We start from the raw sequence: 20,560 nt of genomic DNA, 5'->3' as shown, positions 1-20,560 counted from the left end.
TGCAAGTTGTGCCTCACAAGCAGGGGGATGCTGGGGGTGCTGGCTGAAGCTGGAGGCCTGGGGTGTGGGCCCCAGAACCACCAGACTGCGAGGGGGACGCCCCGGAAGGGCCTTGTCTACTACGAGCCCAGCTGGAGGGCTCCGGCGGCAGGGAGCGGAGGCTGCTGGGGCCCCCGTCTGGTAGGAGGGGCGGGCACACACGGAGCAGAGGCCGCGGTCTGTCCCGAGACAGTGGGACCGGCCCCATCCCCAGGGGAGAAGGCTGGAGGAGAAAGGCACCGCGGAGGCGGGGCCTGCGCGTCCGCGTCCAGCGCCCCCACTGCCTTGGAAGGGCTGGAGAGGTCGAGACAGGTTGGAGCACCTGGGGTCCCGGAGTTTCTGCTCTTTGGACGGGAGAGTCTCTTTAGGGCAGGGGAGGTGGCAAGTCACGCACGGCTCCGGGACGGGGCACGGAGGTCATTTAACAGCTCCAGTCCCAGGCCAGGCCGAAACGGGCTTCCCAGGCGGGCCCAGACTGCACCGGCGCCGCCGCAGACCCGCGCTCGCTCCTCGGCCAGGCCGCGCGCCAGGCCACTGTGGGCGGGGCCGAACGGGGCTGGAGCGGCCCCGGGCCGAGCTCGGGGCGGGGCCTCGCAGAAGCGGGGTAGGGGAGCGGGAGGTGGGACTTGGACGAGCTGGGCGGGGCCAGACTCGGGGGCGGGGTCTCGACTGGCACCGCCCCCGTGACGCGAGCGCGGCTCCGCTGTACGGACGGGCGCGTCCGCGCGTGCGCACTCCGCGCGCGTTTCGGTCGCGGAGCGGCCTTTTGCGGTCGGCTCTGCAAATGGGCTCCGTCGCCTAGCGTCCCCGTCCCCGCCACCCGCGATCGCGCGCCGAGGCCCGCGAGGGGTTGCCGCCGAGGTGAGGACCCGGGCGGCCCGAGTGGGCGGCGGGAGATGGCCCCCGTGCGCCGCGGCCGGCGAGGCAGACCGACTGGCGGACGGAGGGCCGGACGGCCGGGGGCGCGGGGTGGGCTGGGGCCTGGCGGGCTGGGCAGGTGCCCGGAGCCCCGGGCCGGCGGCCTCGCGCACAGAGCGCCTTTGCTGCTCCCGCGCGGCCGGTTCGGGCCGGTTGGAGCCGCCCGCGCCCTGCGCGGCGAAAGGCGGTCGGGAGTTCCGGGCCCCGCCTCCGCTCGGTAAATAAACTCTGCGTCCCCGACCCGGGAGTCTGTGTGGGGGCGGGTCTCCCCAGTGGGCCCCGCCCGGCCGGCCCCTCCCGAAGGCCGGTGGGTGACCAGGGGGGCTCCCCGACCCCTGCGTGCGCAGGTTTCCACCAGCCCACAAGCGACAGCATGGCAGCCATCCCCTCCAGCGGCTCGCTCGTGGCCACCCACGACTATTACCGGCGTGAGTAAGCCCCCTCGCCCTCTGCCCTGCTGGTGGGAGGGGCGGGGGGGCGGGGCTCTGGCTCGGCCGCTGTGCGGCCCGCAAAGCCAGCGCTTGGCCTGGTGGACAGGGCAGGGGACTCGGTGCCCTGCAGAGCTGACCAGGCCTCTCTTCTCCAGGCCGCCTGGGTTCCACTTCCAGTAACAGCTCCTGCGGAAGTGCTGAGTATCCTGGGGAAGCCATCCCTCACCACCCCGGTGAGCTGAGCGCAGCGCCACTCCCCTTCGGTGGGGGACCCCATCGGAAGGGATCCCACCGGGAGTAGGCAGGGGCACCACCACCCTACTTTGCTTCTCTCAGGTCTCCCCAAGGCTGACCCAGGTCATTGGTGGGCAAGCTTCTTTTTCGGGAAGTCCATTCTCCCGTTCATGGCTACAGTGTTGGAGTCCCCAGAACGGTGAGTCCACATTCCTGCGGGCCAGCTTGGGAGGCGGGGACAGGTGGAACCCCCCTCTGACCCCAAGCTCTCCCCCAGCTCGGAATCTCCCCAGGCCTCCAGCGGCTCGATCCCCTGTGACCCGGCTCTGGAAGCCATGAGGAAGCAGCCTGATGGCCAGCCTGGCACAGCCAACACCGGGCCCCAGTCCTGAGTGGCCCCTGCCAGGCTTCAGGAGGCGCTGGGCTCATTAGAGCCCCTCCTCTTCTCTCTTCTCTCCCCCTCCCTTCTCCTCCCCTCCCCTTCTCTCTCCTCCTCACCCCTCCTCTCCCCTTATAGACTAGGTAGGCTGCAGCCAAGCAGAAGCACTTGGGTTCTTTTATATCAAAATAACAAAACACCAAAAAGGAAGTTAAGAGAACCCCACTCTTTACTATCCAAGCCACACGCAAGCCTTCCCGACACCCTGTAACAGTGTGCCTTGCACCAAGTGGAAAATAAACTCCAAGCAGCCAGTAACCCTGAGGGTGTGTGTGAACTGGGTGCCCCTGGGGCCTGTGGGAGAAGCCACTGAACACTGCTCAACCTCACTTCCTGCAGGGGTGGAGAGTTGGGCCTGTTCCCTGGGCCTTCCTGGGTTCCCTCGCTGGGGAGCCACCTCTCGGGTCTGGCCCAGGTTCACACGGGCAAGCCGCTACAGCAAATGTGGCACCTTGGACCTGAGAAGGGGCGGGGTGCCTGGAAGAGCAGGCAGTTCAGGACTTGGACAGGAAGCCTCCAGGGCAGCCACTGGGGTCCGGGCTCTGCCTGTGGGTTTGGGGGCCATCAGCTGGAGGGACCTGGTGCCCCTGGAAGGAACTTGGCAAGGCCCCCCTGCCCCTGACACCCTGGAGGGCGGTGAGGGGCCAGTAGCAGAGCTGTCCCAGCTGGGTGGTGCAGCTCATGGGGCCCTGCTGCCTCCAGGGGCCTTCCCGTGAGGGTGTTGTCTCTTCCTGTAGGACACCTGGGTAGGGTCCCCCGGCTCTGGGGGCGGGAACCCAAAACCAAGACTGAGTCGTAAGTGGTGTGGGGGCATTTCCGAGGGGCCTTCCCACCGCAGGTAACCAGGGTTTGGATAAACTCCAGCCCGGGACCTTAGGAGGGTGTGGCTTGTCATCCTCTGCCAGCCTCCGTGGGCAGGCATGATTGGTGAACTGTGTGTCCACACACCGTCAGTGGCCAGCAGAGATTGGCCCAGGTCTGTTGGTCAGGAGCGGGCAGCTTAGTGAGGGCGTGGATGTGGGCTTAGTATGAAGTTAGGGGCTCCACGGGCCTCTGAGGGAGCCCACCTGCCTCTTTGGCCACTCTGCCCCCGCTCTGTGCTATAAATGGTTCAGTCGAATCCAGGACATCCAGCGATGCTGATGGCTCTCTGGGGCCTCTGTCCTGTCTGCCCTCATGTCCAGGCAGCCTTCCCCAGGCTCCCCTGTCGTCCCACAGCCAGTGCTGTGGCCTGTAGGGGAGGCCTTCGTTCCCACCTCCTTAGACGGACCCAGAGTGGGGGGAGGTGTCCCAGAGGGTAGCCTGAGTGCTACCCAGACTCTGAGGCTAGTGTCCAGATGAGGCCCTGAGGGCTCCTCGTGGCAGCTGCTGACGGCCATAGCCCTGGGTAGCAGACAGCAGTGCCCTACCACCAAACAGCGTGTTTTCACAGAGTACTAGGAAGGCCGTGTCCCCCAAGTCAGGAGCTGCGCACAGGTCAGGTGACCCAGGGTGAGTCCAGCCAAAATCCAGGCCCTTGCCCCACCCGGGGAAGCTGAGCCCCGGGTCCTGGCTCAGCTGGTGGGCTTTGGGTCAGGACCAGGGACAGGCCCACTCCCTTTAGAGAGGAGAATGGCCAGACTGCTGGAGGGTTGGAGTTGGCCGTGGAGGGTCTGGGAGTCTTAGAAGGAACAGACGGGAGGAGTGGGCAGCCTTGGCGCCCAGACTGCAGGGGGCCTGCTTCCCCCGCCCCAGGGCACAGTGGGCCCCTGGCTGGGGAGTTCCATCCCCCAACTGTTCAGCCCAGTTCTGGGAACTTGTCTGCACCTTCGGTCTGCCTGTATCCATGATCTGAGGTCCAGGATGGCACGCAGGCCCCCCTTCACAGGGCCTGGTCTGGCGGCCTCAGAGGCAGCATCAGAGGGGGTGTCCCATTCAGAGCGGGTTCTCGTACCTGGTGACGCTGGAGAGCTTCTCCCGCAAGGCTTTGAAGCAGGGCCTCTGTTCGGGGTCCCTGTGCCAGCACGACAGCATCAGCTTGTAGGCAGTGGGTGGGCTCTCGGGGGGACAGGGCATGCGGTAGCCCGAGTCCACCCTTAGGAAGGCCTCATGGTTGGACATGCCTGTGGCGGAGCAGCAGGAGGGGCTGGAGGCGCTATCCCCTCACCCCTCACCCCCCCACCCTCCCCTGGCAGCCACCCTCCCAGAAGACTGCATCCCCTGCACCTTCCGGACACTGTCTGGAGGCTGCTCCAGGGAGGCAGCCTCCCACTCTGCCCACAGTTGGGGACATTGTTGGGGGCCAGTACCTGCATAGGGTATCTGACCCCTGCTGAAAATCTCGTGGAGGAGAATCCCAAAGGACCAGATGTCCGACTTGATGGAGTAGAGCCCTCGCGAGAGGGCCTCGGGGGCGGTCCACTTGTAGGGGATGTTGCGGTCGTGGGAAAGGTAGATGTCCTCCTGTAAGCAGAGATGTGCTGGGGTCCCGGGCTGCCTGCACCTTCGGACCCCGCAGCACGGACATGGGTGCTAGGGCTCGTGGTGCGCCCGAGCAGACTGGGCACGGGGGACGGCCGTCCTGACGCCGACGCCGCCATGGTTGCCGCTCGAGGGAGGTGGTGCTGACGCTTGGAGACAGGCAGGCCCTGGGCCACCGGCAGCACCGCTTTTCCCCAGATTCTGGGGATGAGGGGTGGGTGAGGGATCAGGAAGGGACAGGATACATGTGGCCCTCCCGGGTGGTGTCCCTGTCCCAGAGGTCGGCCAGCGTGAGCCCATGCGGGGACGGGGACTGTCACCGCAGAGCCCGTGGGTATGTTCAAACCGTGGGCTCCTAGAGACAGCCCAGACCACCTGGCCACCAAGTGAATGAGGGAGATGCTTTTCTAGAAGCATCCAGCTCACTATCAAGGACTACAGCATCAGGATATCGTCCCCTGAGTGAAGGGCCCTGAACTCTGGCCATCAGTGCTCCGCAAGGCCAGGGGTACTGAGGCTCGACCCGCCCTGAGCAGAGGGCTCCCCCCACAACGGGGGTTCTGGGCAAAGGGAGCCAGAGAGCCGGGCCCAGCACAGAAGGAGCCGCAGGGGACACAGACCAAAGTCAAGCAGTGGTGACGTAGGGTCCGCTCCGGGAGCAAACGTGAATTCTTGGCTTTCCGGAATTTGGAAACTTACCTCCGAGGGGGCATGTGATCACCTTAAGGAGTCTCATTAACTGTCAGAAGCATGACTGTCTATTTCTGTGTGGAGCCGTTGAGATGCTGTGTGTGTGTGTGTGTGGACCTGGGTCTAAACGTGGAAGGGGACACGACGGGGCTGGGGAGGCTTCGGGGGCTCGTTAACACCGTCCTGTCCACATTTGTCTCCAGAATCCTCCACGATAAACGTGTCTTCTGTGTGGGGGCAGGTGGGGGAGGTGCTGGCCCTGAGCTCACAAACCACTCCCAGCCTCTCGCCTCGCTGAACACGACACCATGAACAAGAGCAGGTGGCCCACCCACTCAGGAGCCCCCCCCCCGGGCCCCCCGTGTGGCTTCTCTTCCCTCCGGGCCCCCCGTGCGCTCTCACCAGCGTCTCTCCCTGCCCTTCCAGCTCCCAGCCCCTGGAGGCGCCTGCCCGGCCCATCAGGGCGCCGCTCTGGGCCCCAGCGTCCTGCCCCCGGCCTGCTCCGCACAGAGGGAGCCCTGCAGCCCCCCGGGCCCTACCTTGATGAGCCTGGCTAGCCCAAAATCCCCGACTTTGCAGAGGTTGTTTTCCCCCACAAGGATGTTCCTGGCGGCCAGGTCCCGGTGGATGTAGTTCTGTGATTCCAGGTAGCACATGCCCTCGGCCACTTGTGACGCAAGGTCCACCAGCTCCGAGATGGGCAGGGTTTTCTCATCAGAGTCTGCAGAGGCCACGGGAGGCCATGGTCAGAGGGCTGGGGCCAAGCCCTGCCTGCCACGGGCCCTGCGAGCTGCTGGGACAGAGGGCAGCTGCCTGACTTGAAACTGGAACAGTGCACCTGTCACGGCCCTTCTGGAAGGCCAAATGTGCTGCGCACATACCCTCTGCCCCACTCCCCGGTTTCCTTTCTGGGAATCTACACTAAAGGGATAGGAACGCAGACGGGTCAGCGCAGAGGAGCTCATCGTGACGTTATTCACACAACGGAAAACCTCCGAAAGTTTCAACAAGGGGACTCGCGAAACGGGCGCAGCTCAACGGTGCGGTCGTGCGCCAGCGGGGCCGCCAGCCTGGAGAAGGGTTCCTGACCGGGGAGGCCACCTGCCACGGCGCCGCAGCCAGTGGGCCGTGTTCACTTCGAGTGTTAAATGAGGTAACATCTTGTTACAGGTGATGAGGTGTGTGAGTCCGTGGGACAGTCGTGTAGGGTGTGTGTGTGTGTGTAGCGCGTGAGGCTGTGTACATGTGTGTGCAAGTGTACGTGCACACTCGGGCACCAGAGGAAGGGTCAGCACCTTACAGAAGGAAAAGCAGTGAGAACCGGGCCTGCATGTTCAGAAGCTGGAGGGGTGGACCAGCCACGCCGGCATTTGGACGCGGGGGTCTCAGCTAACTGGATGGAGGCCGTAGGGGCCGCCGTTCTTGTCTCGTGTACTTGCCCGATGGTACATTTACCGCAGGATATTTTAAATCATTTCTTAAGCAGGTGAGGTTGACAACTCCCTGGCTGTCCTGTCTCTGGTGTGGGGGCAATTTGGGTTTTCTTTTATTTTTTTCTTTTCATTAAAATTCTTGTTAATGTTTTATTTTTAAAGGAGAGAGAGAGAGGGAGGGAAGAAGAGTATGAGGGGGGGAGGGGCAGAGAGAAAGAGAGAGACAGAATCCGAAGCGGACTCCAGGCTCTGAGCTGTCAGCACAGAGCCCGATGTGGGGCTCGAACCCATGAACCATGAGATCATGGTTCTGAAGTCAGACGCCCAACGGACTGAGGCCACTTGGGTTTTCTCTTCTGTGCAAGTTTCCCGTGCCCCCCAAGCACATGTCACGTTTATCCCCAGGAAGGGGCCCCAATGCCGCCAGCGGCCTGCTCACCGCGCAGTAGCTCCAGCAGGCTCCCCTTGGGCATGAGCTCCGTGATGATGTACACGGGGTCCCCCACGGACACCACCGCGTACAGTGGCAGGATGTGCTTGTGCCGAAGCTGCTTCATGGCCCGAATCTCCGCCTGGAAGGCGTGCTGGTGCAGAAGGTCATCTGTGGGGGCAGGTGGCCTCCATGGGCGTGGGTGAGTGCCGGCCCCACCCCCCACCAGCTGCTCAGGACATTTGGGTGCCCTCCCCGGGGCGCCCCAGCACCACACCCAGGCGTCCAGTGAAGGCTGTGTCGTACCCACCACCTGCTTGCCACACGCCAGGCTCCATGTTTACACCCTGTCCCCAGCCTGATGTGGAGTGGATCACCCACCAGGCGTCCTCCCGTGCCCCTGGCCCGGAGTCCTGAAGTGGGGGGTGGAAACCTCTAGTGGGCTTACAGGAGATTTTAGATGAACCTTTTCAAATTTCTAGTGATCTGTTTATTTTAATGGCTTTCCACGTGTGTTACGAATTTAAAATTCCCTGGGGGGCTCGGTTGGTTAAGTGTCTGACTCTTGATTTTGGCTCAGGTCATGATCTCACGATTCAGGAGTTTGAGCCCCGCATTGGGCCCTGCGCTGATAGCACAGAGCCTGCTTGGGATTCTCAGTCTCCCTCACTCTCTGCACCTCCCTGCTTGCTCTCTAGATCTCTATCAAAATAAATTAAACTTAAAAAAAAAGAATTTAAAATTCTCTTTTAAAATAAATGCCTTTAGGGACGCCTGGGTGGCTCAGTCAGTCAAGTGTCTGACTTTGGCTCAGGTCATGATCTCGCGGTTCACAAGTTCAACCCCCGCGTTGTGCTCTGTGCTGACAGCTGGAACCTGGGGCTGCTTCAGATTCTGTCTCCCTCTCGCTGCCCCTCCCCTATCTGTGCCCTGTCTCTGTCTTTTTCTCAAAAACTAATGTACATAAAAACAGTTTCTCGTAAAACGCACTTAGGTAAAAACATGCATAGACAGGAAAACAGTTACCACACGGACGCTGGTGGAGACGGCACACGCGGTGCAGCAGGTAGCGCGGGGGCCTCGGGGGGACGTGACAGGCCGGCTGGCTTTCCCGTCCCATTCGCCCCCAGGAGCAAGGCCCGAACTCCCTGTTGGGGGCCTGGCCTGAGGCCCACTCACCTCGAGCAATCACCTTCATAGCCACGCGGACCTGGTCTTTCCAGAGCCCCTCGAAGACCTCCCCGAAGTAGCCGGACCCCAGCTTCCTGCAGAGCGTGAACTCCTCCCGTGGCCTCTCCCAGTCGTCGCAGTGGGGCAGGGGCTTGGGCTCATGCTGGAGGGACGGGCAGGGGTGCGTCCCCATCACCTAATCCGCCAACGCTGACCCCAGGATGGGGAGCTCCTGATCTATCCTCGGACACAGGGCAATGCCCTAAGGCCCAGCACGTGGCCAGGCTTTCCCAGGAGCTGTCCTCAGAGTGGTCGCCCCCCGCCCTGAGCTGCAGACACCCTCACCTGCCCACTCGAAGCCAGTGACGTTGGCCTGAGTGCCAGTCACACAGAGCTCTTGTCCCCAGGCTCCCACGGGCCCAGAGAGGCTCTCAGGAGCACAGGCCTCCCGCTGGCCTGGGGGTGAGGGCGACCCAGCAAAGGAAGGCACGGCCCTGCCCCCACACGCTGCTCTGCAGGAACGCGGCTTCTGAGAGGCGAGTCCCTGGGGCCGGGTCCTCTGCGCCCCCTCCACGCACGTCAGTGAGGAGAGAGGGCGGGGGGCGGGGGCGGCAGGTGCGGGCAGCCCTACCTTCCAGCAGGGCACGGTGAGCCGCAGGCCATGGGACAGGCTCTGGGCTTTGTGGTGGTCCAGGAGCTTGGACAGGCTGGGGAAGGACGCGGCCTCGCTGAGGTGCAGCCGGCCAGCACGGCTCCAGATCCGGTAGTGTCGCACCCCCTGGCCGTCCCGCACTGGGGCGTGGGGAGGGCGGGCGCAGGCGGGGGCGCGTGTGAGCGAGCGCCCGCCACCTCGGGCCCCTCCCCAGAGGCTCTCGCGGGCTGGGCACCCTGGCCCCGGCACTCCCAGCAGCGACGTGAGAAAACCCCGCCCCAGGACCGCAGGGACAAGCCGCCCTGGACGGCCGAGTGTCCGCCCACCGGGGGGAGGTCCTGGACGTGGCAGGCAGAGAGGCGCAGTCCAGTGGGGCTGGGTTTGGGGGCAAGGAGCCCCAGAGTCAAGTGCATGGGGACCACAGAGTGGGGAGAAGGGCCGGGGAGGCCATACCTGAGAGAACGTAGTCGGCGCCCGGCTTTTCGCTGACCCTGACCAGGAAGGCCCCTTCCGCGTTGCCCTCCGCCTGCAGCCTGTGCAGGGCTTCGGAGCGGGAGATGTGGCCAAAAAACCACCTGTGGGGGGGGGGGGGGGCCGGGGCACTGACCTTCGTCCCCTGCCCTCTCTGACCTTGCCTCCTCCCAGCCTGCCCACCCCGAATCCCAGCCCCCAAATGGCCAGTCGGGACACCAGGGAGGGCCCGCCCGGGGCGTCCCCTATCTGCGGGGTCAGAGCCACTCCTGTCCCAGAAACACACTGTCCCGTCCCATGAGTGGGACCACGTTGTTCTGTGAGCCGGGCCACAGACGCTCTGCTGTAGGACTGTGGGGCCTGGGGTCGGCATCTGAGCGCCAAGGCTCTGCACGTGTGTCCTCACACACGCACGCCCACGCTTGTGCCTGCTCACGCACACCAGTGCCCGGGCACAGGCGAGCCCCGGACTCTGGGCTGTGGGGTGGGGTCTGCAGAATCACCCAGGTGACTTTTGCCACCAGCTGCTCTGCCCTTGATTCCCCCCATTCCTTCAGGGGTCCCTAAACAGGAAGCCCCCACAGGAGGGCCGCGCCCCGCCCTGACGGAGGTGAACCTCTCATTGGCTCAGCCCTCCAACCACGCTGCTTCCTTCCCGCTTCACAAATACACTAGGTTCTCAGGACCTTTGCACGAGCCACTCCCACCTCTGCACCATCCCTGTGGTTGGACCCTGCCTTCCCAAACTGTGCCGATTACGACCCCACTGCTTGTCCCTCATCAGCAGGAGGAGACCCCGTTCCCATCCGCTGTGCGGCAGCTCCAGCTCACAGCGGCTCCTGGGGCGTCTGGGGCCCCACCCTCCGAGCCCAGAGCTCAAAAGACCCAGCTCAGGGAGCTGTGCGAACGCCCACTGCAGGCTGCCCTTGTGGCCCAAGCTTCCTGGGGAGCCCCTTGGGAGCAACCCCCACCTCCAGGAGCCTCCCCGCCGGTGACGGGAAGGCCCGTGGCCAACGCCCAGACAGGCATGTCGCAATGACCTTCCTGCTCCCTCTAACTAGGTCATGCATCTGGTTTCGGTTGTTTGGAAGGTGAGCGAAGCTTTGCTCCCCAAAAGGCCCAGTCCCTGCCTGGGACTCCTCTGCAGACCACATCCCTGTTGGCCGGCCACCCAGGGACCCACTGCGGCCCCTTCTGTCCTGTCTGGGTCCTGGCACCGCCAAGTGACCGTGGGGGAGCCCAGGGAAGGGGCCACCAGCCTGTGCGGCTCCGTAGCCCCAGATGTCACACAGAGAAAGCCTCGTCACCTCTCCGGGGACCAGGATGGCGGGGCCCGGCCACAACCAGGGGCCACAGGGAGGCGGAGTCACGTGACCCTACCCTCCTGGCCCGCCCCAGGGCCCGGCCACAGCAGTGCTGGAGCTCTGTCCCGAGGGCCACCCTGCCCCGAGCTCCGTAGGTGGCCACAGGGCCTGGTGGGGGGGGGGGTGCCTCGGGGTGACCCACAGGGCCACGGGGACACTCACGGCTCAGATTCCACCGTCTCCTTCTCGGCCAGGTAGTTGTGCGGCACGTAGCCCTCGGCCAGGGCCCTGCCCGCCTCATCCAGCCGCACAGCCCAGCACCACTCCTCCCCCTTCCGGGCCACGTGGAGCAGGTCCCCTGCCCGGAAGCTCAGCTCCTTGTCCGTCCGGGCCTCGAAGTCCCACAGGCCCACGTACCGGGGGCCTGGCTGAGGCTGGCCGCGGGACACCATGGCGGGTGCGGCGGCACGACTGGCCTCCTGGCCTTGACACCTGTCACCGGGCGGCGGCCGCTCCAGCCGGGGCTGGCAGCAGCAGGCGGGTGGGGCCGGCCCTGACAGGCCGCCTCCACGGGCCGAGGAGCCAGCCCACTGCCCTGCGCTGCGGGGGCGAAGCCAGGCCGGCCACACCTGTGCCCCCGGGCCTTTGCCCTGGGCTGAACCCCGAGGGCCCAGCAGCCCCCCCCCCGCCGGCCTCCTGCCCACCTGGGCCGGGGCAGTCTGGGCACGGCTCCCGCCCACCTGCTCTAGGGAGTGTGCCCACCGCCCAGCCACGTGGCCCGACCTGAGCCCCCCGGGGGGGAACAAGTAACGGATCAGACAGGGCCTCCCTGGGGTCCAGTTTAGTGGCTGGGGCTCAGGCGCAAGTAGACCCCGGGTGGGAGTGAGGAGCAGGAAGGCTGGAGGCCTGTGGGCAAGTCAGCCCCGCCCACTTCCCGGCTGTCTCTTCCCAGAGTCTCCTCTGGACGCCCCGGGGGGGGGGTGCAGGCTTCTGTCCCCTCCCTGGAGGCTGTCCCCCTCGGGCTACCACACACTCCCTTCCCCAGACCCCTGCCCCGGGGGGACCTGCGCTGGCCTCCAAGAGACGGGAAAGGGTGGGCAGGACCCTGAAAGAGGGAGCAGCACGGGGGCCTCAGGGCGGGGGTGGGGGAGGCCCAGCCCTGAAGGGGAGCTGGGGGCCAGGGCGGGGAGAAGGCTCAGGGTGGGCTGTGTGTCCGTGTCGGCCTGCCCCAGCCTCACGACCGAGACGAGAGCCGGGGACCCTGCCCCCTGGATGGGGGTCCAGGCGGACACTGACCAGGGGAAACCTGATGCTAAGCCTGGCCTCTCGCCACGTCCCTCTTTTGGAAAAGGGAGTAAAGGCAGGACTCCTCCCTTGTGAGGTCAAGAGCAGGAATGTGGTTACGCGGCAGGTCACAGTCATACTGGCAGACCAGGGTGGAGGGGGGCGCGGCTGGGCGGGGGCTGCGCAGCCTCTGCCGGACCCAGGGCTCTTAAGGCGCCCCCCGCCGCCCCTCCCTCATTGCTGGGCCACACGCGCCGTCCGCTCCTGGGCGCAGACGCCCGGTTCTGCCTAAGCCACAGCAGGAAGCCCCTGGAGGCCCCGAGCACCAAACCTGTTGGGCCTGTGGCTGATGACACACGCCAGGAATGCACCGGTGACCCCCATGCACGCCCGCCTCTGGCCCCAGCTCAGCACACTGCTTCCCTTCCTTCCCTCAGAGGCTGCCGTCCGGCCCCACGCCACACCCTCTCACAGGCAGGACCGAGGGGGGCCAGGGGCTGCAGCCAAAGCTGTGGGCTCCCAGAGTTCCCGGGGGCACCCGGGGGTGCCCACGCCTGGCACCCGATGCAAGGAGTCCCCCGCCTCTCCCTGCTCGGCCCTGACTCACACCCGGGCTGCTCAGGCCCTGCCCTTTCCTCCCGCCTCCCCCTGTGCTGCCCTCGCCTTGGTGACCTCAGCACCCTCCCCTCTGGGAAGCGCCCCCCCATTCAGCCCTGCACAGCCGTGGGCAGGGCCTGTGACCAGTGGTGATGTGGGAAACAGAGGCCAGCTGAGGGCCAAGCACAAGCTAGCAGCCCCCTCCCCCGCCTCGGAGCCCTCCCCCCGGGGGGGGGGTGACCCTCCTCACCCTCTCCTGGTGTCCCAAGACCAAAGGAAAGGGGGAAAACAAATGGTTAACTGGTAGAGATCACATCATGCAGGACACGAATATCAGTCTACAACCGTCTTCGTGATTTACAAGGAAAAGAGCAATTTTGTCAATAGCCAAACTCCCGGGAACCTACAGATTCCATTTCCTGAAGCCCCAACACCACCTTCTCCCCATAGGACAGAACATCTTATATGACCCGCCACCCCTCACGACCCAAGTGCACTTTCTGCCCACGGGTCCTGTCCTCACTCTTTAATAAAACCACCTTTTTGCACCAAAAACATCTCAAGAATTCTTTCTTAGCCGTTGGCTCCGAGCCCCACCACCACCCACCTCAAGTGGGGCGGGGCCGGCTGGGCTCCGCAGGTGCACACGTGCCCCTCCCTAAGCTGTGCATGTAGGCTGTTCTCTCCAGGGGACGGTAAGCAGGGAGCAGCTTGCCTCTGTCCTTCTGTCCCACAGGCCATTGGGACACAGCTGTCATCATGGGGGTCACAGGAGTGGGAGATGAGGACCCTGAGCACAGACCACCCTGCCCGGCCCCTGCCCTCCATTTGTCTGTCTCCTGGTGGCGCTGGTGACGGGAGCTGGGCAGGGAGACTGAGAAGCTCCCCCCCACCCCCGCTCCTCATTCAGTGACAACAACGGTGACTTGAAATCAGCCGCCGGGGGAGCAGTCACACCCTGGAAACCGCTTGCTTCCTTTTCCCCCAGAGACTGCGTTGTGACCCAGTTGTCTGAACACTGTGGCATCCAACCCACCCCTGCCTGACCCTGCACGGGCAGGTCAGCACCTAGGACCCTGAGCCACTGAGGCCCAGCCTCTGCCTCCCTGACCTTCGCCCTGCCCCCAGAAAGAGCCAGCCTGACCTTCCCATGGCCTGACCCTGTCCCTCCTCCCTCCCGCCCTTCAATTCCAGCCCCAGGGAGATGGAATGGGCTACCACACAGCTCCCCAGGCCGGCACGGGGTCATGCCCGTGGCCCAAAAGTCACGCTTCCTCCGGGGCCCCAGTCTGGGCCCTAGGATGCCCCGGGCGGGGGGGTGCCTGGGCCGCACGGGGGCCAGCTCTCTATCTGCCACGATGAATCAGCTGGTGGACCATCCTATCCCATCCAGGTCTGATCTGGGTCTGGGAGCTGAGGCCCGCGGGTGACACATGTCTGTGCGTGTATCTGAGTCAGTCAGCGTGTATTTATTGCGTGGATGCTGCCTTCCCGTGTGCACGGGTCTGTGCGTGTGCCATGTGCGCCCAGTGCCTGGGGTCTGCCCGCGAGCCCAGCCGTCGGCCACAGGGGGACCTTGCAGAACACTGGGGAGCCGGGCCTCTGGCTCTGGACCCTGGGAGGGAGAGGAGGCGTCCGGCGCAGCGTGGACGGGCAGGGGCCCGGCTCGCGGCTCCTCCGTCCGGCCGAGCGCCCCACCTGGACTTCCATCCCGAGTTCTTCCCTTGGCGGGGACACCAGGCCACGCGGCGCCAAGGCCATCACACCCTCCTGTCAGAGAAGGTGCCTGCACGGGTCTGCCGCCCACAGCACGGGACGGGTCAGCGCGCGTCAGGCCGTGAGGTGCTCGGCCAGAGGTGGTTCCAGGCCGCCGGCACCCCTGTGTGTGTTGGTGGCCAGTGCCATCCTGCAGGGACGCGCCGGGCAGGGAGGAGCGGCCCAAGCCCCCCATCCAGTGCCCCAGGTCACGTGAGGGCGGAGTGGAGGCGCCTGCGGGCTGCACTCAGCGGCTCTTGCAGCGTGGCGAAGGCGGGCCGCTCCTCGGGGCCCCTCCCCCAGCACCCCAGCATGAGGGCGTAGACCTCAGCCGGGCGGGGCGCCGGGCGTGGCAGCCGCTACCCCCGAGTGACCTGCTGCAGGGTCTCGTGGTTGCTCAGTCCCGGCGAGGGGCAACGAGAGGGCTGGGCGAGGCCGAGGGCTCGGTGTGGGCGCCTCCCTCCGGCTCCCGGCAAGACCCTGCCGAGCTTGGTGCCTGACCCCTCCCCCAGGCCCCCTGGGCCCACCTTCGTAGGGACACTGGCCGTAGGTGAGGACCTCATAGAGCAGGACTCCGAAGGACCAGACGTCCGACTTCTGGGAGTAGACACGGTAGTTGGCTGCCTCGGGCGCCGTCCACTTGACAGGGATCTTGGAGCCTCTGCCTGGGGAGTAGATGTCCTCCTGGGTGAGGGGAGACCGGTGGTGGGTGGGGCGCCCTCCCCTCCCGGCCACGGCGGGGTCGGTGGTCCCAGGCTGAACTGACCTTGAGCAGCCGGGCCAGGCCAAAGTCGGCCACCTTGCACGCCAGGTCATCACCCACAAGCACGTTCCTGGCGGCCAGGCCGCGGTGCACAATGCGCCTCTCCTCCAGGTAGCTCATGCCCTCGGCTACCTGGCAGGCAAAGCTCAGAAGGAGAGGCAGGCCCAGGGCCCGCCCCTCGGGGCCTGCAGGGCAAGGCCGACGGTCAGGGGGGCACGCGTCTGCACCGCTCACTTCTCTCGGTGCCTCGGTGTCCCTACCCCTAAGAGGGGCTGAGAGCAGGGCCCCCCGCCAAGGCTGTCGGGTCACGGTGCTGTGCCGGGACCACTCATCGAGGCGGCCCCCCTGGGCCCCAGGGAGAGACCGGACACCGAGAGGGGCCAAGGCAGGGAAGGCGCTCGGGGCTGCTGACGCGGACAGGCCGCACGCCCACGTACACCCCCCAGCCTGGAACCACATGCTGAGTGCCCTCCAGCAGGCACAGCACGGGCCGAGCCCGAACCCACTGTGGGCCAGAGCCCAGGCCCGACCGGCGCACCGTGAAAGGCCCAAGCCAAAAAGGGGGCTGCCGGTCATGGCCGGGCCCCGGGGGTTGGGGGCAGGGACTCACTGCCCAGGAAGGCCTGCAGATTGCCCTTGCGCATGAGCTCGGTGACGATGTACACGGGCTCGCCGGCCGAGCACACTGCGTGCAGCCGGATGAGACGCTCGTGCCTCAGGCTCTTGAGGGTCTGGATCTCCTTGGCGAGGTCTGTGAGCTGCACGTAGGCTGCGGGAGAGGCACCGCTCCAGGTCCCGCCCAAGCCACCCTGACCCGGGGCGGGGGGGGGGGGGGGGGGGGGCTCGAGGGGTCAGAGGGTGGGGCGGGGGCAGGCCTCACCCACCTGACTTGATGACCTTGACTGCCACCGGAGTGGAGCCGAGCCACAGGCCTTCCCACACCTCCCCGAAGTGGCCTTCTCCCAGCTTCCTGTGCAGGGCAAACTCCGGAGCGAGGCCGCTCCCACTCGTCCAGCGGGGGGTGCTGCTGCGGGGGTGGGGGGCACTCGGCGCCTCTGCCTGCTGCTGCCTGGACAGAGGGGACCGTTCCTCCTGGAGCGCCGGCCTGCGGCACCTCTGCTGCGGCACACGCCCAGCACCCGCCTGGTCGCGCTCCGGAATGCGGGCCCGGCTGCTCTGGGATCTAAGTGGCCCCCTTGCTGGAGGTGGATGTCCTCCCACACGCACTCATTACAGTGCCTGGACAGACTGTCATTAGAAACCAGAGCAACTGGATGGCTGCGCGGCCCCTGGGCAGGACGGCTCGTGCGTGGTGGCCTGGGGGCTCCCGCTTCTGGCACAGACGTGCTCGGCCGGGACCGGCGTCTCCTACAGCTTCTGCCTGGGGCCTGCAGGTGGGCATCTTCCCCAGACGCCCCCCACCCCTGTCCCGGCCCTCACCCCCCACCCCTCGCCCCCTGCCACCCGCAGAGCTGGGTTCAGGTGAGGGGTGGCGGCCAGAAGCCCCTGGAGATAGAGATGCGACACGTGTGAGAGCAAACCTGACCCCAGGCAGGGCCCCGCCGGAGCTTGGAGGGGCAGACCCAGTGCCCCCAGGCCGTGTCAGGCCCCCCAGCCACCCTCGGAGACAGGCCCGGGCCTGGCGCCTGGCTCACACCCCTGCATGTGCAGGGCAGCCCACCCACCTGGGGCACACAGGGCTGCAGCAGCGGGTGGTGGATCAGCTTCCAGTTGGCCTTGTAGTAGGCGAGCAGCAACTCCAGGCTGGGGAAGAGCCGGCCCTTCTGCAGGTAGAGACCGTCGGCCGCGGCGGAGATGCGGTAGTGGCGCACTCTGGCCTGGGACCGGACTGCGGGTGTGCAGAGCTGAAGGCCTTCTGCCTGCTGCCTGCCCCACGGCCTCCCACCACCCCAACCAGATGGCTGCCAAAACCTTCCCAGGCCGGGCGCGGATCCGGCCTCACGGGCCTCATGGAAAGGAGGGAGTGTGGGCAGCCGCAAGCCAGAGGCACAGCAAGAGGGACCGGGGGGCTTCTGGCCACAGGGCGCACAGAGCCCGGGGGGGTGCTCAGTGGACACACGGACGAGTCTGAGAGTGAGTGGGTGAAGGAGGGGAGGGCGAGTGACGGGTGAGCGGCTGTGCAGGCCGGGCAGGCCAGCAGCACGGGAGGGAAGATAACCAGCAGCTTGGTGAGCTGCGAGATGACCAGCTGTGGGTGCCTTCAAGCTCGATGTGCGGCCAGCAAGGCCTGGGAGCAGCTGTCCCAAGGTCAGGGGCGTTCTGGCGCAGCCTCAGCCCGGGGACAGAGGTGCAGGCGGCCACCGCATTACCTGATAGCGAGTAGTCGCCACGGCTGCTCTCGCTCGGCCGGATGAGGAAGGCCCCCGGCGCGTTGGCCGCAGACAGGAGCATCTGCTGGGCCCGCGCGCGGCTGATGCCGCTGAAGAACCAGCTGCGAAGGCAGGCAGGGCTGTCACCAGCGGGCCCAGGCCAAGCGGCCCCTGCCCCCACACCGGTCAGGGGCCCCGATGCCCGACTCCCACCGTCTTCTCGGGCACAGGGTGCGCCCAGGGCACAGTGCAGGACCCGGCCCAGGGCCTGCATCTGCTCCAGCCCTCCGTGCCCAGCCTCTGGAGCTGCTGGGGAGGGGACAGGGGGACCCCTGGGGCCGGCCCCCAGCCCTGCTCATAAAACGCCCACCAGTGTGGGGGGACCACCCGCGCATGCAGGCCCACAGCTAACCCAGGGGACCCAAGGCATGACTCGAAGTGAGTCGACACAGTCGGGGGTGGCCTGAAAAGGGGGCCTGGGTGGTCAAAGTTGTGCCATCCCGCACAGGCAGATGCTGCTGGAGGCCAGGGTGAGGCCAGAGCCTGGCAGGAGGGAGACAGAGGCAGGCTTGCGCCTGGCACAGAGGAGCTGTGGGCACCCGGGAGCTTCGGGAGGGGAGCTGGGAACTAACATGGCCAGAGCCTACCCTGGGGCTGGGCTGGGGGCTGTGAGAGGGAACAGATGGAGACAGGAAGCGGGGGTGATGGCAGACAGAGGCCGAGGCCCCAGAGATACTGGGGGGAAGACCATCACACACAGGGCAGAGAACGGTCAAGGACACTTGGACACGGATCCCTGGGACCAGACTTAGTGGGCAGCAGCCTCCGGGAAAGCCAACCAAACCCTCCTTCGGCCTCATTTTTCAACACACCGATTTTGGAGCGGAAGGCACAGCCTCCGGAGGCTGCCGGAACCCTCAGCAAGGGCCTCCCGCAGCCAGACCCTGCCTTCCGAGGCCCGCCAGCCAGGAGGCCCTTCGCAGGACAGCACGGCTATGGGGGAGAGGAGACGCAGAAGAGTCCCCAGCCCCCATCAAGGGCCGAGGGGAGGCTGAGGCCCTGTGCACCCCTGAGCGTCAGGGACGTTCTCCGGAGTCTCTCCCTGGGGTGGGGCGGGCAGTGGCTGAGCTAAGGTTGGAGGAGCCTCGTTCTCAGGTCAACCCTCAACCCTGAGAACGAGGCTCCTCCCCCTGCGCAGCCAGTGTGGCCCTGAGGACAGAGCGCCAGGTGTCTGGGGCTAATGACACCAGGAGTGTGGTCAGCCCTTTCATCCCGGGCCCAGGCAAACAGTCATTACCGCTTCCTCCCGGCACCGCCCCCCCGGCCTCCCAGCGCTGCCAGCCGCCTGGCTCCTGGGATCCGTGCTCCACACCTGGAGTGACCGTGGGCCCCCTCCCCATCAGAACGGGGTCCCTCCCATCGCTCTCAATAGGCTGGTTACTGGGTGGGAGTCGCCTCAGAGGACGGCTTCCTAGGACTCGGGCTTTCCATGCCACACGCAAGACCCCCAGGACACTGGAGATGACCTGTGCGGAACTGAGACCCGTGCTGGCTTGCAGCCCTAGCCCAGGTGGGCACAGGATAAGAAACCAGTGTCCGTGCGAGTCTGGGCAGCCGGGCCTGTTCACCGGCTGGCCTCTGGCCTCTTCTCACCCAGCACATCACCTCCACGCATGCTGGGGCCGGGGGTGGCGTCTCCGCCCCCCTAGCCAGGGCCGCATCTGTCTAGACGTCGTCAGGCATTGCGCCGGCTGACCCACTGCATTAAGGGGAAAACGGGCAGGGGCCACAACCAGACTTTGGATAAAATGTTTGAGGCCCATGCACGATGTGCACCAAAGCGGGGCCCAGTCAGAGCTGGCACACAGCTGTGTCTGGAGGCCACCCTATCGTTCAGACCCTGAGTCTGGGCTGAGAGGTCACCTCCTCCCCTAGGCCCAGTGGGGAAGCCCCCACTGTCTGTCTCCCTCCCTCCACGATTGCAGATGGGCATGTGAACCGCCAGGTGTCCATGGGGGCCAATCCCTGCCTGGGCCTGGGGGCCTTGGGCATGCTGGGGGGTTGGGGGGTGAGCCCCCCTCCACCTGTGTCCCCCTCTCAAAACAAGCTTCTTTGGGAGCAATTCCAAAGGCTGGGGTCATGTCTGCCCCACACCTGACGTGATGGGGACATGTGATCCTAGGACTCAATCCTGACGCTGCAGAGCAGGGTGATACTCACGGCTGGTCGGACAGCGTCTCCGGGGTGGCCTTGGCCAGGTGGGTGATGGGCACCAGCGCAGCACTGGGCCGGCCCGAGAGCCTGCGGGCAGAGATGTCGTCGCCCTCCTCCTTGAGGCCATAGAGCCTGTCCCCACGGCTGACACTCCGCTCCTCGGCGCACCGCGCGGTGAAGTCGTGGAGCGCCCTGAAGGGCTGCGCGGGCGCGGGGGAGCCGCAGGGCTCCGCGGCGGGGGGCGCTGGCTCCGCGCGGGCCCCAGGACCGGGGAGCCCTGGGGTGCCGTTGTCGTCGTCCGGCGCGCTCACCGGCCAGGTCTTGTCCCAGAAGAAGGACAGGAAGGTCAGCCGCTTTCTGAGGAAGGGCTCCATGCTCCCAGGGCGTCCCGCGCTGGACCCGGGGCCCTGCAGCGAAGGGGCCGCAGAGGCAGGACTTAGGGCTCCGACCCACAGAAACTGGAAGGGCCGGCGGGGCCCGCCCACCCGCCTGCCTCCAGGTTCGGGGACCCGCCGCTCCCTTCCTCCCCTCATCCACCTGAGCAGCAGCGTCCAGGCCCCCAGGATGGCCNCAACAAGACTCCGCCTCCCGGGCTGGGGTTCAGACCCGGGGTGGGGGGGGGGGGGGGGCGGTCAGGGTCGCCACACAGGGCCGCTCCCCAACTGCTCGTGCCCAACAGCTCACGGAGGCTCTCCCGCGCTGGGGCGGGGCCGCGGGGGGCGGGGCCGGGGCGGTGGCACCCAGAGGTCGCGCTCAAGTGAGCACACGCCGGTGCCGGACCGAGCCTTGCCCTCAGAGGAGGCAGCCGCTGCACAGCGCCTGGCAGTGACCTGGATTTGCGTCAACAACTGCCTGGTTCATGTTGGCCAAATCTCAGCATAAAAACCGAACGCAGGGCAGCCTCACGTGCTTGGCCAGTAGCGTCTGCAGCCAAGTCTGAGTCCGT

General features: G+C 66.2%; 3 protein-coding genes across 4 annotated transcripts; 1 reads left to right on the top strand and 2 right to left on the bottom strand.

Moving 5' to 3' along the window:
- The first annotated feature begins 757 nt into the window (after positions 1-757).
- Positions 758-2,319, top strand: PPDPF (pancreatic progenitor cell differentiation and proliferation factor). Its single transcript, XM_039237003.1, has 5 exons — positions 758-900; positions 1,305-1,385; positions 1,544-1,621; positions 1,725-1,821; positions 1,900-2,319. Exons 2-5 carry the CDS (start codon positions 1,331-1,333, stop codon positions 2,012-2,014), a joined length of 345 nt encoding a protein of 114 aa, XP_039092934.1. The 5' UTR covers positions 758-900; positions 1,305-1,330; the 3' UTR covers positions 2,015-2,319.
- PTK6 (protein tyrosine kinase 6) lies at positions 2,213-12,541 on the bottom strand. Of its 2 annotated transcripts, none has more exons than XM_039237002.1 (8): positions 12,287-12,541; positions 9,350-9,471; positions 8,876-9,036; positions 8,254-8,407; positions 7,084-7,245; positions 5,751-5,932; positions 4,350-4,503; positions 2,213-4,163 (listed from the first exon to the last, which is right to left on the bottom strand). In XM_039237002.1, the coding sequence occupies exons 1-8, from the start codon at positions 12,337-12,339 to the stop codon at positions 3,976-3,978; spliced, it is 1,176 nt and encodes a 391-aa protein (XP_039092933.1). In that variant the 5' UTR covers positions 12,340-12,541; the 3' UTR covers positions 2,213-3,975. The 2 variants fall into 2 exon arrangements, with proteins under 2 accessions (XP_039092933.1, XP_039092932.1); XM_039237001.1 differs by lacking the exon at positions 12,287-12,541 and adding an exon at positions 10,894-11,146.
- A 1,461-nt stretch (positions 12,542-14,002) lies between these two features.
- Positions 14,003-20,080, bottom strand: SRMS (src-related kinase lacking C-terminal regulatory tyrosine and N-terminal myristylation sites). The gene is given in 9 exon segments (XM_039236924.1): positions 14,003-14,710; positions 14,835-14,991; positions 15,074-15,255; positions 15,681-15,839; positions 15,955-16,057; positions 16,059-16,139; positions 16,756-16,919; positions 17,401-17,522; positions 19,621-20,080. Coding segments are annotated over 9 exon segments (1,380 nt in total). The 5' UTR covers positions 19,989-20,080; the 3' UTR covers positions 14,003-14,666.
- Between the last annotated feature and the right edge of the window lie 480 nt (positions 20,081-20,560).

Source organism: Hyaena hyaena, unplaced genomic scaffold, assembly GCF_003009895.1.
Source record: "Hyaena hyaena isolate Hyena2069 unplaced genomic scaffold, ASM300989v1 scaffold_118, whole genome shotgun sequence".
NCBI lineage: Eukaryota > Metazoa > Chordata > Mammalia > Carnivora > Hyaenidae > Hyaena > Hyaena hyaena.
The sequence above is the reverse complement of the archived record's forward strand: the minus strand, read 5'-3'. Positions and strand labels throughout refer to the sequence as shown.

Bases quoted from the DNA above. Each gene is read 5' to 3' on its own strand.
- PTK6 (XM_039237001.1), bottom strand. From the start codon at position 11,123: ATGGTGTCCCGCGGCCAGCCTCAGCCAGGCCCCCGGTACGTGGGCCTG. The intron at 9,037-9,349 runs GTATGGCCTCCC...CCCACGCCCCAG, and splicing joins CGCCGACTACGTTCTCTCAG to TGCGGGACGGCCAGGGGGTG. The intron at 7,246-8,253 runs GTGAGTGGGCCT...CTGCCCCCACAG, and splicing joins TATGAAGGTGATTGCTCGAG to ATGACCTTCTGCACCAGCAC.
- PPDPF (XM_039237003.1), top strand. From the start codon at position 1,331: ATGGCAGCCATCCCCTCCAGCGGCTCGCTCGTGGCCACCCACGACTAT. The intron at 1,386-1,543 runs GTGAGTAAGCCC...TCTCTTCTCCAG, and splicing joins CACCCACGACTATTACCGGC to GCCGCCTGGGTTCCACTTCC. The intron at 1,622-1,724 runs GTGAGCTGAGCG...TGCTTCTCTCAG, and splicing joins AGCCATCCCTCACCACCCCG to GTCTCCCCAAGGCTGACCCA.